Genomic DNA, 12783 nt, shown 5'->3' on the forward strand with positions numbered 1-12783 from the left:
CAGTCTTCTCTAAAGTGCACACTTTGAACCCTTCCTGAATTTTAGCTCTGCTAACAAACACAACTTCCACCTCCTGTATATCCAGTTTGGGTATTGAGCTGCCTGCTTCAGTAAGTCAACAGAGCCCATTTAAATCTGTCCCGTCAGGAGCAATACATGCTAATAATCTGCAGGGTGACACTTGACCCATACTGGAATTTGGAAATACTTGACACTGGGAATGATCATCATCATTTTACTAATGAAACATTGTTACATTGTAGCAAATCGCCGCTCTTCCTTCAACTTTGAATGCCTCCGCAGACAAAGCAGTCAAGATGAGATACCTCTCTCTCCTACTTTCCACCACCGCACTGCTTTACCACTGCATTTAATGCAACAACAGGTAATTAAAAAATCTTCATTAACTGGTGTTGAATTAGACCAATTTAGCAAGGATTTTGTACCTCCTGGCTTCGTGACTGTTTGAAAACCCACTGGTCAGCTCTGTACTTTGCCTGTGTACCTTGACTTACTTCCAAAAAGCTGTGTACCTCACTGTCTTTGCTGTAGTTGCCAGAAACAAGGCCTTCTAAAGCTGTACCTTCAGAAATGACAGCTTCAGATATTGTAGATGATCTGACACCAACCATCAGAAATATTATTGAGGATGCCATAAAAATATGATGCTCCCAACCACTCTAAATGCCCACAGATTAAGGAATATCCTCAGGTACTTGGTCTTTTAGCCACTCTATTAATAGCACTGCTGTTCCTCAGGCTTTTTAATACAAGAGTATATTGGCACAAATGCTACAGGTATATGGTTATCCTACAGCTGATGCCCTTTCAAAGCCTTCCTCTGCAGCAACACTACCATCTATTTTACAAGCACTGCACTTTGCCATGCCCAGGTTTACTTTTCATCTTTTCTTTGAGAGAAGTTCAACTGGTCTTTTTTTCATGCAGTCTGAGATCTTGACAGCTGTTTCATTTTTTAAATATATAAGCTTAGTCCCTTCAGGCCTATCAAATAGGGATCAAGAATAGTTAGAAATGACTAAACTGTACTGATGTCTATACACTGGAATATAGAGTAATAGGTGGTCACTATAATGTATGACGATGGTGGAGTCTATATTTGGAATAATGAAAACATTTTACAGCACTAGTAATATATTCAATATATACTAATAACCCTCACCACAGCTCCCTCCTTATACCGTATCCATCTGCATGAATCAGCTATCACTTACTGCTTTCATTGGTGTTTACTTTCTCATATGCCATTTGATTTAAACTACATACTTTGTTCTGTGACGTGTTGAACTTTACTACGTTCTATGATTTCTAGATCAACATTCAAACAGAATGAAATTGTTTGCTGTTGTATCATGGGACAAATTTTCAGCAGTGTTAGTCCCCTTTACACTGCTCTGATTGTATGGTGGATGGCCCAGAGGGTTTGCTGAAGCCAGAGCAGCTCTTAGACTGAACTGTATCATGCCATGTAGGCAGGCCGCAGGCAGACAGAAAATACAAGGACCTTAAAGCCAATTTAAAGTTTAAAACCAGATTCTTCCTCACTTGTTCCTGCAGGAAGGGAGGGGCAAAGATCAGGGACTGTTTGCCTTACTTGCTGTATAATAGGGCTGTCAATCGCAGTTAACTCATGCAATTAACACAAAAAAAATTGTGATTATAAAAAAATTAATCATGATTAATCACAGTTTGAATCGCAGTGTTAAAAATAGAATAGTAATTGAAATTTATAAAATATTTTGGATGTTTTTCTACATTTTCATATACATTGTATTATATGTTAACTGAAATCAGTGTATTTTTATTATAAATATTTGCACTGTAAAAATGATAAACAAAAGAAATAGTATTTTTCAATTCACCTAATACAAGTACTGTAGTGCAATCTGTTGTGAAAATGCAACTTACAAATGTAGATTTGTTTTGTTATATAACTGCACTCAAAAACAAAACAATTTAAAACTTCAGTGCCTACAAGTCCATTCAGTCCTACTTCTTTTTCAGCCAATCACTACGAGACGAACAAGTATGTTTCTATTTACAGAAGCTAATGCTGCCCTCTTCTTATTTACAATGTCACCAGAAAGTGAGAACAGGCATTTGCCTGGCACTTTTGTAGCTGGCATTATCAGGTATTCACGTGCCAGATATGCTAAACAGAAGTCTTAAAAGAGCAACACTCTACTGCAGAAACTACAGAACCTGAACCACCAAAAAGGAAAAACAACCTTCTGCTGGTGGTATCTGACTCAGATGATGAAAATGAACATGCGTTCGTCTGCTCTGCTTTGATTTGTTATCAAGCAGAACCCATCATCAGCGTGGACGCTTGTCCTCTGGAATGGTAGTTGAAGCATGAAGGGACATATGAATCTTGAGTGCATCTGGCACGTAAATATCTTGCAATGCTGGTACAACAGTGCCATGTGAACGCCTGTTCTCTCTTTCAGGTGATGTTGTAAACAAGAAGTGGGCAGCATTATCTCCTGCAAGCATAAACAAACTTGTTCATTTGAGCAATTCGCTGAACAAGAAGTAGGACTAAGTGGACTTGCAGCCTCTAAAATTTTACATTTTATTTTTGAATGTAGTGGGGTTTTTTGTAGATAATTCTTCATTTGTAAGTTCAACTTTCATGATAAAATGATTGCACTATAGTACTTGTATGAGGTGAATTGAAAAATACTTTCTTTTGTTTTTTTACAATGCAAATACTTGTAATCAAAAATAAATGTAAAGTGAGTACTGTACACTTTGTATTCTGTGTTGTATTTGAAAATGTAGAAAACATCCAAAATTATTTAAACAGTATTCTCTTCATGTTTAACAGTGCGATTAATCACAATTAATATTTTTAATCGCTTGACAGCCCTACTGAATATATTTTATTAAGCAAATATTCAGTCACAGTGTATCAAACAGGGTTTGGTCAATAAAAGATCCACTAGATAGATACTTGCCTATGCTGACGATTAATTTATTTCAGTTCCTCCCCATCTTTTATATTGTCAAGTATCAAATATATAAAATGTCACTTCTCATAGCTGTCTAAATAATTAGATTGGATTTGAAATGAGGAATAAGCCTGACTACAGGATTGTTTGAGGTATGCTAACTCGTGTCTTATCTTTACTTCCCTTTACCAGGTCATGGCAGTTGCAGGTCTGGATTCCAGTAAAGCTCACAAACATTCACCAAGTCGTTCAACACGTTCCTGGGCCACCCCACCAGCTACCCCACCCAACCGGGACCGTACTCCATATTATACACCTCTAATCCAAGTTGACAGGGCTGAATCTACAGAGCAGATGAATGGCAGCCTGCCTTCTTTGAATAGGAGCTCCTGGTATACAGATGACCCTGATATTTCCTACCGAACATTCACACCAGCCAATCTAACTGTACCTAATGACTTTAGACATAAACATAGTGACAAACAGAGAAGTGCAGACAGTTTGGTAGAAGCGGTAAGTACTGAATAATTCCTGAAGTAGCTAAGCGTGTCTATTCAGTTTTGTGTTAATTTTACTATACACTTGGCACAAGACTACACACTGGATTGTAGTTAATCCACATATTTCACTAGAAATACTGTATTTCAAATTCAAAATTCCCAAAAAGTCTTTAGGTAAGGTAGAGGAAAAGAAGGTATGGACCAGCTCCTCAGCTACTGTAAATCAAAGCTCCACTGAATCCCCACCTGAGGCCTTGGTCATAGCATGAGTAACAGAGAGAGAACATGTTGACAACTTGGTCCCAGGAACTAATGTATTAAAGTATAAAACAAAGAGGGGAATGAAAATTGGGAGCACTTCAAAAATATGACTTAAAACAAGATTTCACTGTTGGCTAAATACTAAGAATTAGACACTGCACTGCCATAATGGCTTAGCGAAAAGGAATGGCACAAGGCACCTGTCTTCCTGGTGATTTCATGCAAGGTCCAAAGTCATCAAAGTCTTTGCATTAACTTGTTAACCTGAACACAAGGATTGTGCAAAGATATGGAAGGGGTGAGCTGATAGGACATGCCCATTGCACTTCCAGGAAATGGCACAGTAGTTTCTTTGCATATACTCTCGGGAATATAATGAATTAGTAAGCGTTTTTTGTTTATTTATAAAGCTTTAAAAAGAAACAATACTATGGAGGGTGCTGAGAATGATCATTATTATTACTCTCCCAACTGTAAAATGTTATTGAACATTCTTATCAGTTTAGCTAAGAAGCATGTATCATGCTCACGAATATAATTTTCAGTCTCCTTATCTCCAACATCAGTTTCCTTCCACAGCCGTGAACCAGATACAACATAATTGTCATCTACAGAAAACATTTTAGCTGAAGTTTTATTATATACTTGCTTTAAGTTTTGTTGCCTAGTGTGGCTTCATGCAGAATTCTTCCTTAAATTTTATTATAGTAAACCAGTTTCTAGTGTATGTTTATCAAGGGCTTCATTCATTTTAAACCTCCTATAAAAGAACTGAATGTCATGCATTGTCAGAGACATCCTTACTATGTTCGTAAAACCCTCTTTGGGGCCATTTGACTATTGCAAACACAAGTTAATTACATGTAAGATTTTGTTCTGGTTGCCCTAGTGACTTCAGCTCATAGAATCTCTTGGGCTTTGCACCTAAGCTACCCAGGAGAAACGTGAAGCGTGCTGTGTATTTATTTATAACCTGCTCTTCATTCTAAACATTGGATCCACATTTATCTTTTTTCTTTTTCAGGTACTTATATCTGAAGGCCTAGGGCGGTATGCAAAGGACCCTAAATTTGTTTCAGCTACTAAACATGAGATTGCTGATGCTTGTGACATGACTATTGATGAGATGGAAAGCGCAGCAAGTAATCTTCTCAATGGAAATATTAGCAATGGGACCAATGGGGATATGTTCCCCATTTTAAGCAGGCAAGATTATGAACTTCAAGACTTTGGTCCTGGTTATAGTGATGAAGAACCAGACACTAGTAGATATGAAGAAGACTTAGCTGATGAAATGATATGCATTACAACCTTATAGTATTTAGCAAGAAACAAATAAATAATTTTTAATAACAGAAAAAGTGCCTCATAGTTCAAAGATGATAGGCACTAGTTGGAATGAATAACTAATCAAGCTTTGTACAAGTGATGTCACGCCTCAAGGAAGCCATAATTTATTTATCAGGAAGTGTCTCCAGGTTGTTGAAATGTGATCACAGCTGTAGTACGTCAAGTCCTTTACCACAGAATCTTCATTTCCTCAGTAGGAATAGAGTTATGTAAAACCAAGCTGATTCTGAAGATCCCATTTCCAGAGGACTAGAGGAGAGTTCTGAGGTGTAATATCTTGCCTGTCTTTCAAACTTGTGCTGCTGTCATTCATAGTGAAGCAGGAGTTTCTGAATGAAAAATGTGTGTAGGTCTAGCACAAAAATATGTGGTGAAGACCACTATGTGAGACAGGTGATGGCAATCAAAAGTGTCATTACCTCAGCATTCAATGACATATCAAATGTTCACTGCATTCAGCATATCCGTTCTAATATTGTTTTCAAACTTGCCTCCTGATTTATTTTTCTTAATGCTCTTCAAAAATATGTCAAACTCTACCTACCAGAAATCATTGGAAAAAAGAACCTAAAAACATTTCTGTCATATGTAACATTAGTTTACATAGGAAAATATCATTCAGCTAGTCTGTTTTATGACTATCATGTTAAGGGCAAATTATACTGGAATAATTGCATTCTTACTAATGCACTTGCAACCAGGTTAAAGTAGAATTAGTTAAGATAGTTTGTTAAAAATTATATAGTAGAAATTACTGTAAATGAATTGTAATATACAATCATTTGTATTTGTAAAGAGATGTTCTATATTTTGTAATTATTGTACCGTAATTGAACTGCAGCAATATTTATGAAACCTAATTATTGTAATTCTCCGCAGAATTCTAGATATAAGTATTTTTACTTGGAATATATAGAGCTATAGATAAATATTTAACTAGAGCCCCCACTCAATGTAAATCACTTTTTGGGTAAAGTGTCAGGTTTAGAGAAACTTGACAATATTCAGATTTTATAAAATATTTTGAGTCAATAAGAATTTCTCTTTACATAAGGGATGCACAGATGTCTATTTTCAGTCTTATATTCAGAAAGTTAAAAGAATGGAAATGATCTGCTAACATTTTTGACTGACAATAAGCTGTGGTCTTTTTATTATAAATATCCTCAAAGTATAGATAAATACTAGGTCATTTTTTTCAATTAATTAAGCCTTCATTGGTCTTGAGACATTTATAATTTTATCACAACTAAACTGACCAAGTAGCCTAATTCTATATTTGGAATATGGGGCAGAACAAATTTTGCACGTGGATGAAAATGTCTTAATTCCAATCCTGTATACTAATTATTCTGCTCATAATAAAAAACAAGATAAAAGGACTCTCCACAGAACCAATCAGGTTCCCGATATGTAAAAATACTACTTTACTGCATCTCCTCTTTTGCTGTTCTATAGGCAGATTATATACTTTAAAGGATTTATTTTTATGCAATTTAAAGAGGACTTAGGTTTTGTTCACAATGCAGTAAAACCCTGATATGAATTCCTGATACAAATACAATTTGGGGGGGAAATGTCAAAATCTTCTATTTTATTAACACTGAATAAAATTGACTTGCACTGCCAAGTTACCTTATCAGGGTTTACCTGTACTTAACAAGATAAGTAGCAATTCAGTTCACATTTTTAAAATGTGACATATAAAACATGTCAATAAACATTTTGTACATAATGAAAGTTTGCTATGGATACCTTACAGACCTCTTCTTGAATCATTCTTATTTCAAATGCCAGGATAATAACTTAAGGGTTTGTAAATTATTTCTTGATCTACATCATTTTGTATTAAAGCAAATGCAAAATGTTCTTCAGAATAAAACCGTGTAATAATTTTATTATACTTGGGGCTCCTTTGTCTAACACTTTCAACCAGTGTAATATCCAAAAGTTAAGCTCTTACTGCAGCATTTGGCGTATCGGTGGTCTTCCGTTTGGAAAATGCACTCCTAAGGATTATGCTATTCTAGCCTAAACTTTTTATGAATCATTGATCTGAAGTATATAAAACATGCATTTAAAGCTGAGAAGGCATTTTGTGTGTAAAAGGGCAGTAATATCAGGCCCCAAGCAAAGAATTTTTTAAAAAGTAACCTATAACAAATAGGAAAATTTTCCTAAAAGCCCCTACAGGCTGTGTCAGACTAACTCCTGCATATATGCCACCTCCTTCCAGAATGTGCTTGGTTAGGTTGTTTAGTCTCAGTCACAGAACACTTTGGAAGTCACGAGAATAAAGTTTCCGTATCAAATGAGATCACTGTAAAATTACTGTGGTTCAGATTCTCGGAGAGGTGTATGATGATGAAGCTCCACAGATTTCGTTGCACTCCCACTCTCCGCTCTGAAAAATCAGCTCCTTTAAGGTGTTTGAGGTTGGATGCTGAAAATCACTTGTCACCTTAGAAACTCAACCTAAATTTCTTCACTACAGTGACTCCTGCTAACATATTCCAAATTCTGTAGATACTGGACATGTCATGTTTATAACTATAAGGTCCCAGCCCTCCGACATATTCTTCCCAGGTGGAACCCCATGCTTGCACAAAGTTACACTGTCTTCACTGGGATGCTACACACACACACTTTTTTTATATGATTAGTGTCTACCCCTGACTATTCTGATTAGACAGCCTCTTCTTAGGGCAGAGTTACTATTTTGCATGAAAACAGAGGTTTTTAAAAAACTGTAAGAAAAATCTGGCTACAATATACCAGATATTCAATCTTTTTTTAAAAAAATATGAGAATATATTAGGATATATAAAAAATCCTTTCTGCTCAGTTATGGCACTGTAAGAGTGAAATAGTTTCTCTATATAATAAAATCTTGCTAATTAGATTAGATAACTCACTAAGTAAATATAGGAAATATGCAGGTAACCTTAACTATTCATTTAAGCAAACTTGGCAGGTTTTGAGGGGGAGGTGTGTGTGTCTGTGTGCGCGCGCACATAATGGCGCTAGACATTAATAAAACATTATATAGTTTCCAGTCATCAATGCACAGTCAGTCCAAACACAGACAAATATGAACAATGTCATCTAGTATTTCAACAGTATCTTCTGGGAGCCTGGAGGATAGAGGCCTAGAAAGTGGTATCATCCTCATAATCTGAGAGAACTTTTCATGTTAAGTTTATTTTTTAAATAAGATGCATAAATGCATTTCTGTTTCTGAAATGACGATAGGTACAATTAAATTAGGTCTATTATAAATGTGTAGTACAATCTGACCCATCAGCTTTGATAGCGGCATGCTTCAATTATAGTTATACATCTCTTGTTAGCAGCTCAGCTGAAACCACACCTTTGCAAGCAGGCTTTAGACTATAAAGGCTTTACATGAAAACTCAGGCTGTAGAAACACCTGCCTGGGGTTTTTTTCCTCAAGAGACTAACAAAATACAGCTTTACACATACTGCTAATTTTCTTCTGTTTTTGAAAGCGATTTCCACACAGAAGAAAACATGAAATAAGAATATTTATACAAAATGCTGTTTTTGACTAATTTTCATTTGTTTAACCCTTTTTGTTATGCTGAATATTTGTGCATGAATAATATGGTTTGCCAGGGACCTCAACCTGTGTCTGAGACACTTATTGCCATGGCAATGATGGTAATGGCTCTAGCAAGATTCAACAGATGGCTTAGGTGGGACAACAAAAAGAATGAACAATGCCTACACAGCACAGAGTTACAGTGAAAATGCTGGCTATGTTTAATGACATCAAAGTTCTCAACTCAAGTAGCTTTTGTTGTAACTAAGTGCCTTAGCCCATGGAAGGCTCTTAAGGCAGGATTCGTCTGCTTATTTGGGAGGGTCCATAAATTATGTAACACATTTTTTGGTGATTTTTTTTCCAAGAGCTACCCATCTCTCCTTGTAACACTGAAACAAATACTGTCATACAAAATTAAGGCCCCACCCAGGCACCTACATCATTTATGGAAAGCCCCTTTAAAGGAAAATATGTAAGTAGATGGGGCTGACGACGTTACTCAAATACACACCGTAGCAAAAAAAGCATTTATCATATAAAAAGTCAGAGCCAGATTCTCTGGATCAGCCAAGCTCAGAGTAAACAAGGCATAGAGGAGTAAAGTGCCTTTAATATATCTTTATGCTTTCCTGGTGCTGGCACTGCTAGGTATCAGCCCAGTCCCCAGAATACGTTAAAGCATATTAAACCATTAGCCCCCAGCAGCCATTACAGCAGCCTGGGATGTGTTGAAGCTGAGGACCAACTAACAGCAGCAGCAGCCACGGGGGGGGTGGGTGATACAGGAATCACTTATTGTGACTCTGCACCACCCTTAGGATTCCCATAGGTAGGCAAAATTCTCATTGGCCGAATCACTGCCTTTAAGGCTACTTTGCAACAAAGGAATGCCACAAAGCAGCCCTGCATTCTGAAGCATTGAGGTCTAAATCAATAAAGCAACTAGAGTAGCATGACCATGAAAATACGGTAAGGCTAAAGGATTGACCAAATATTGCAATGTACATGTATTTGTGGGTACAGGAAAAAATGTATTTGAGGACTTGTTTTTAATTATGTGATTGACCATTATAGTAATGTGTGTGTATATATATATATATATATATATATATATATATATATATATATATATATATATATATAAAAAGCACAATTGCAGCTGTGTATGCAAAATTTACTCTGCCATTTCCTGACCTTTTAAATGTTCTACTATGATACCACAGCATTCACTTAATGAAGTATAGGATGCGTGTATGGTTATAAGTTATATCACACTGTAGCTAAGGTATGCGCTGCAATAATATAAACAATTCCTATGCCAAAAATGTGACCCTGGTTTACTATACTATTAATCATCACGTATAAGGACTTCCACCACTATGCAGCCTTTCAAAACTGCTCCCCACATCAATTGCACACTGCTGTGGCAAGTGTGGCCGATACATATTATTATTTGTAATGGTGTGGTACTGCTTAGGCTAAATGCCAGACAGAAAGTCAACACTCTGCATTTTTTACTTGGAAATTTTGACTGCAATAGTACCAAGTGAAAATATTACACAATAAAAGGCACAGCGTATATAAGGCTCATCCTACACACAGCTGCCCGCCCCACAGGGTTGCATCAGATAGGTTGACTTATAAACAGAGTAGATAGTCTAACACCTAATACAATGTTATTGCTCTTCTCCTACCAACAGTATGCATCATACAGAAAGGGTTTACCTGTCTCATTATGGAAGATGTTCAGTGCTGTCATCTTCTCTCTTCAGTTTCATTGTTTACGTTTTATGCAATTGCTCTAACACAGCATGCCTTTCCCTCAGTTAATTATAGGGCTCCACCAGTGCTTTGCAGCAGCACCAGGAAAGAATATCTGCCTAGAACATCCAAAGTTCTTCCTTTAGCCAACTTCTGAGTCAGCAGGTTTTGTACAACCTGCTTAAACTGTAAAATTCCATTTTTCTGGAGTAAATTAGCCTGCTGTTCATTGACGACTCAAGCAAGCTTTAAAGTTACTTATTTACAGTGGTAAGAACTGTATTTACTGTACTTTCATCAATTTCCAATGTCTGCTGTCTGCTAAGCTAGTGTGAGCATTTTCTCCTTTGGCGTTTAATAATCATGTTTGTCCTTTACATGTTGGTAATAGCCCCTGGCTTAAGATAATATGTCTTTCACGATGTCTCAGCCATAGGAGCACTAGCTTTATTATTTGACATTTACTTGCTCAGCAATTATATTTGTAGGATTTCTTTTAGTTCACAAACTATTTAATAAATCCACATTCTTCTGCTATTAATGTTTTAGGTCTTTTTTAAAACTAGCACAGGAATCCTAGAAATGACCTCACCACACATTAAGTGGGTAGGGGCCATTGTCTGGCTTGTAGGAAAAGATGTGTGATACCTTTAAGGGCTAGATAGCTAGAGAGCTGCAGCAGCTTCAGACCAGATTAGTTTGAGGATATTAACCCATTTCTCGCTCTCCCGCAGGTGACTGGAAGAAAGGGTAGACTATTTAGATCCATGTTGGTGCTATAAAAGCCATCTTTTACTTGGGCCAGGTGGTGCAACACTCCTCCTCCCTGCCCCCACAAGATAGCAGTTAAACACCAGGTTTTGTCATGATACACTGTGGGCATTACTTGCTCCTTTCTCGGGCGGGGCTGGGAAGGAATTTTTTCCTTCATCTCTAGATTGGTCAGGGTGAGGGGTTTTTTTGCCTTCCCCACAGTGTATTGGGGGCTCAGTTGTACCAAGTGAAAATGGGGGGTTAGGCTATGATGTCACAGCTCAGTATGGGAAAGATGTCCAGTGCGGATACTCGATTGGGAAGGTCCATGGTGCTCCTTGGTAAAGGTTTTAAAGGAGAGGAAATGGGGGTAAGATGGGATTTCAGGATTCTTATGACGGGTATGGCAAGGAGTCAACTCTCCCACCAACCCTCATTCAAGTGGGAGGGGGTCATGAGGTTCCAAAAGCAGATTGGCTGTGGACCAGGAGAAGTAAAGGGGAAGAGATGACAGAAACTCCTCCTTGCCCCCAGCATATGTAAATGATTATGGAATTACCTGCACTGTACACTTTTATCTGCCGGGTAACTCCCTGATGTTTGGGAATGAACTTGCAGCCTAACTAAACTACCTCTGGTGTCTCCACTCCTCCTTCTGGCATATCCAGACAACAGACAATTTCTATATGGGAACTTAATTATGAACGCTAAACGTTTTAACCTTATTCTGTGAACTAATATTAGTTGTGCTCCGCAGCCATTCTCACCTGAATCTATATGCTGTTTTAGTTGTGACATGTTCCCATTTCTAAATAGATTATTTTATGAAAATAGACAATGGAGAAATCTGCTACAGAAACTTATCTATTAAACCATGACTATGATTCAGATGGTTAGCAAGTTAAAACAGCATAATAGTAAAACTTGCACAGGAGTTTGTCACAATGACAGATTATGCAAGGATTATGCACATTGCCTTATTTTCATTAAACATCATGCAGATTTAAAAAGAATCAAAGTATAAGACAAGATTTAAATGACTTTTAAAAAAAATGCACAAGCTATAGAGCTGAGGCTGAATGGCAAAAATTCCAATTCAGATTTGTAGGAGAAAGGCGTGCAGGTGCAGGCTAGAATCAAGTTTATTTCCCTCGCTCCTCTGCTACTAGTGGTGGGGAAAAGAAAGATTGTGATTTCCGTCCTGTTTCTACTTCATTCACTATTCCATTCTATGGGGATTTCCATATTACCTTGCAACAACTCATCACAATGCAGAGGCCTGTACTTCCTCTGAACTTTAATGATATCTGAAAAGCTATTAGAACACACTCAAGAAAGGGCCACTGATGGATATCTGTCAAGGATTTTTCTCAGCAAACATCCAGAACAAAGTCTGGCCATTAGGCAAATGTTATCAAAGCAGTAGAGTCAAGATGTATCCATTCTTTCTTAAAGTAAATGAGCCAAGATGGTCAAGTTAACTGATCAGGGGCAGACAAGCATCTATCTGATATGGTAAAAGAGCTCTCTAGACAGCAGGTAATTAAAAAAAAAAATAAACCAAGTTTACCCTTTAGTAACAATCCAGACCTTAAAGTATGTTCCATCATTTACAGTT

At 37.1% G+C, this 12783-nt stretch overlaps 2 protein-coding genes across 9 annotated transcripts in view; one reads left to right on the plus strand and one right to left on the minus strand.

The window, feature by feature from the left end:
- The window catches only part of CACNA1D (calcium voltage-gated channel subunit alpha1 D), a 331172-nt gene extending 324205 nt beyond the window's left edge, over positions 1-6967 (plus strand). For 7 of the 8 annotated variants that reach the window (XM_030570212.1, XM_030570214.1, XM_030570209.1 and 4 more), the window contains 3 exons: positions 264-385; positions 3168-3488; positions 4761-6967. In XM_030570212.1, coding sequence (XP_030426072.1) covers positions 264-385; positions 3168-3488; positions 4761-5054 — 737 coding nt within the window. In that variant the 3' untranslated portion in view covers positions 5055-6967. Of the gene's footprint in view, positions 1-263; positions 386-3167; positions 3489-4760 lie in introns of those variants that run through there. The other variant, XM_030570215.1, reaches the window with a different exon arrangement.
- Positions 1-12783, minus strand: part of CHDH (choline dehydrogenase) — a 41018-nt gene that overhangs the window by 1677 nt on the left and 26558 nt on the right. The gene's annotated exons all lie outside the window — the stretch shown is intronic.

The sequence above is a fragment of the Gopherus evgoodei genome, chromosome 7 (assembly GCF_007399415.2).
Source record: "Gopherus evgoodei ecotype Sinaloan lineage chromosome 7, rGopEvg1_v1.p, whole genome shotgun sequence".
NCBI lineage: Eukaryota > Metazoa > Chordata > Testudines > Testudinidae > Gopherus > Gopherus evgoodei.